Genomic DNA, 3,927 nt, shown 5'->3' on the forward strand with positions numbered 1-3,927 from the left:
GTTTTTTCCATTAGGGTTTCCACATTAAATCCTATCTTGGTGTTCTCATTCTTTCTTCGTATTTGTTTTCATTACTTAATATTGCTTGATCGAAAGCAAAATCCATATTCCGTTTGAATCATTATCCTATTACTTCTTTTAGTATGTTCTTTGTGATATTTGATTTTAAAGTTGTTTCGGTTGTTTTTAATCATAAACAATTGTGTACAAATCACATCCCTTTTATTTGTGATACAAATACAAAGTTTAACCACATTTCTTACTCTTAGTCCTTATACCAATCTAAAAGACAATTTCTTATTTTCTGTCTAAATTGGAAATTGCAAGACTCGGTTTGATTATCCTGATACAAATTTCATGACATCTATTCACTATTTACTCCAAACATTACAAAAGGAAAATAACTCTAGAAGTCCTCTCGATATACCCATCATGGGCCATAGCCTTTATAAATTGGTGCATGTGCTCAGGACAAACAATCTGAGCCACTAGACCACATGGCCATAGACTTTCATGACACAACTATTTGGACCAACAATAGTTGTACCCTTTGCATCAAAACTTGTAAGCCCATGAGTAAAAAGTAGTGTAAAGAATCCAAATAAGAATATGACCTTTTAGATATACAAAAAGGTGAAAAATCTAAAAGGAATCAATAAAAGAGTAGCAGTACCCCCCACAAACACCCATTCACAGAAGACAGCCTCATTTCAAAAGGCATAAATTCCCCACATACAAAAAGTACAACCAAAAAAAATAGGCTATAATGGATTACAACCGATAATCGATTCCCTACTACCACCATACAACTCCATAGATTACAACATGATTCATCATATAACAAAACACCCTTAGATCAACCTTAACCATAAGATCAAACCCGGAACCAAAAGAGTCAATAAAGTCAAACAGTTGAAAGATTCAGCACCACTGGTGTCTTGTCCTGTAGGGCCCATTCCAAACGGTGGGTTCAACCCAATGCCAGTTCCAGTTCCGGTTCCAGTTCCAGTTCCGGTTCCGGTTCCGGTTCCGGTCCCGGTCCCGGTTCCGGTTCCAGGGGTTCCTGTCCCGGTTCCAGTCCCGGTCCCGGTCCCAGGGGTTCCGGTTCCGGTTCCGGTTCCAGTCCCAGGTGGTGATGAGGTGGTTGGGGTTGTCGAGCTGCAATAATCAAGAATCACAAGAAATTTAGGAATGGAAGATTTCTAAAAGTAGTGAATTATATCAAGTAAAATTTTTAAGAGATTTCAATGTAAATCTTGTGTTTCCATTTTTACCCCTATCAATATTTATACATTTATAGCAATGTCCTAAAAGGAATTCTAGAGTTACGTCTAAAAACGACGTTTTCCACGTAAATATATAATCTTGAAAGCATATTATGATAATATGTTCCATCTTTTCCAAAATTCAGAACTTTATATTATATGTATACCAATGCTAGAATATTTAACAAAAACGATTTTTAAATTTTATCCCGACATACATTCAAGATCATTTTGGTCAATTTCTCTAGATTTGATCATTTCAAATTTGTACAAGTTATCTTTTGACAACAAAAGTCAAAGCTGCATTTTCTTTTCTATCACTTTCTTTAGGGGTTATTTCCTACTAGGACAAAAAAATAAAGTAGTAATTTTTTTATCTTTTATTTGAGAATCAAGTAACTAAGTATTATGAATTAGAATAAAGATCTTTGACCATGAAAATCAAATTTGGATTTCCTTTCCTACTACTATATAATCTTTAGTAGTATAGTTAATACTTAATACAAAATTATGACATATTGATCATTTTGTTCCTGAAACAAATTTATTATTTGTAACATTGATTCATATATCTCCATTATTGAAAGCATAATGTGACCTAACATGACCTTTGCTTGATATATTGTCATAAAATAGGAAGAAATATGCATATGATATCAACATCTTGACAACTCATGAGTGTACTGAAAAAACAGTACCTAATCTAAATAATACTTTTCTGGATCTACCAAATGATTCCTAAAAGCCAGCTCTAGAAGCATCATACAACTTTCAATGCATGATGTACAAGACATCATTACATATTATTGCACTTATTGCACTTATTATGCATGATGTATAAATCCTGATAATTCTGAAAATTTCAAATCAAGTGATAGGCCCCTTCAACCACAGACACAACAAAAAAGGTGATTCCTTTTTCCAAAGAAGAAAGTTCGAAAAACCAGAGCACTAACTGTAGAGTAAATTGTACATTATGCATAGAAACTTGTACGTATTTCTGGATTTTGGAGTTTCTACTCTGGAAAGATGGTTTTCCCAAGAAACATCAAGAAGTGCATCATCACCAAGAAAGATGAGCTTCTTGGAATATGAAATCACACCCTTTTTAATATTAGATCGATCAAAAAGTATCCTTTCTTTATATTCACTTTTTTAGTTTAATAAAACAAATTTAAACTCACAAAGACTGGAAAAATGAGATCTTTATGCATCAAGAAACATACCCACATAACTTAAAAATGAGATCTTTATGCATCAAGAAACATACCCACATAACTTTAATCTCAATCATGGTGAGAAAATGAATAATTTACTAAAAAAATGGAGAAAAGTGCAAGATCTAGTAATAAAGATGCTGAAAATAGAAGGTTGGGTGGAAGGTTAGAAAGCACACCTTGGGCTACCAGCATAACATACAGAAGTTGCCCCTGTAAATCAAGCAAGAAAGCACAACAATAAGACTGGAGAAAAAAGAGAGATCAAAAAAGGCAGAAATAGACAGGAATATAATGTACAACACTCATTGCACAACGCACAAGTCATCATAGAAAATATTTCTATTGTATTTTGAGATTAATGCTCTGAGCAGAAAGAGGAATGTTGTGTGTGCTGTTGGCGAACAACTTTGACTGCGTGAGGCACAAGTCATTAGAGCATTACTTTCTATTGATTTCGATATCCTTTGGTATGTTTGTTGGTGTACAACTTTTAGTTCATGAGGTACAAGTCACTACAGAAGTATTGTTCCAGAAACTGGATGGAAGATCAAGAAAGACTTGCCAGGTGGGGCTGTTTGGCTAACGGTAGCTGTGTTTGAGAAATCGCAGCTCCCTGAAACTTCACCTTTCCTTTGGAAATAACTGTTGACAGCGTAATTACAGTGATCCTTGACTGTATTAGGGTTAAAACAAGTAGCACCTTGAAGGATTAGAGTACAATCAGCTCCGTTTCCACAAGCATAATCTATGTTCTTTTGAAGAACTGCGTCACTCAATGCAGAGTTACATACACAATAAGCTGCGCCTGTTGAAAACCGACATAAAAATTTGTTGATTTGAGGGTCGAAAAGCAAATCTAAGAGAAACCCATTTGAGAAGAAGTGGAAAATCGAAAACCCTTTTGAGGAAAAGGTAGGAAACATAAGAGATCTTACTTGAATAGCCTGCCATGGCCAAGAGAACCACCATGGAAAGTGCAAAAACAGCCATGGTTTGTAGCCAGATGGTGAGGTTGTTGCTTGATTATGACGGATAGTGGTGTTAAAAGTGTTGTTTTCGAACAAGAAATATGCAGAGAGAGAGAGAGGGGGGGACTGGGGAAGGGGAGTGACAAATTTTATTATCTTAGGCAACACTGGGCCGACGGTGCAGCGGCTGGGTGTTATGTTATGTGTATGTATTTTCTATTAATTAAAAGTAAATTAGGGGATAATTACAAACAAAAAAAAATTAAATTAAATATCCTTCTATATTTTATTCTTACTATCCTCCTACGCATATTAAAGATGATAAATGGACTAAAATATTATCAATTTCATTAAATGTGTCACATCAACATTTGATTTGATAGGAAGATAAGTGGGAATAAAATATAGGAAGATATTTAATTTCTCAAAAATATACCATTTGTTTCTTGAGTATATATATACGTCGAACATTTT

The 3,927-nt window shown here is 34.5% G+C and overlaps 1 protein-coding gene across 1 annotated transcript; it reads right to left on the reverse strand.

Moving 5' to 3' along the window:
• Window positions 1-634: 634 nt before the first annotated feature.
• On the reverse strand, window positions 635-3,631 carry LOC111921906 (PLASMODESMATA CALLOSE-BINDING PROTEIN 3). The gene is made up of 4 exons (XM_023917477.2): window positions 3,421-3,631; window positions 3,048-3,290; window positions 2,662-2,695; window positions 635-1,158 (listed from the first exon to the last, which is right to left on the reverse strand). Exons 1-4 carry the CDS (start codon window positions 3,473-3,475, stop codon window positions 852-854), a joined length of 639 nt encoding a protein of 212 aa, XP_023773245.1. The 5' UTR covers window positions 3,476-3,631; the 3' UTR covers window positions 635-851.
• Between the last annotated feature and the right edge of the window lie 296 nt (window positions 3,632-3,927).

Source organism: Lactuca sativa, chromosome 8 (assembly GCF_002870075.4).
Source record: "Lactuca sativa cultivar Salinas chromosome 8, Lsat_Salinas_v11, whole genome shotgun sequence".
Taxonomy (NCBI): Eukaryota; Viridiplantae; Streptophyta; class Magnoliopsida; order Asterales; family Asteraceae; genus Lactuca; species Lactuca sativa.

Coding starts and splice junctions, on each gene's coding strand:
- LOC111921906 (XM_023917477.2), bottom strand. CDS start 3,475: ATGGCTGTTTTTGCACTTTCCATGGTGGTTCTCTTGGCCATGGCAGGC. Junction 2,696..3,047: donor TAGCCAAACAGCCCCACCTG/GCAAGTCTTTCT, acceptor CTTGATTTACAG/GGGCAACTTCTGTATGTTAT. Junction 1,159..2,661: donor TGTTATGCTGGTAGCCCAAG/GTGTGCTTTCTA, acceptor TGATTATTGCAG/CTCGACAACCCCAACCACCT.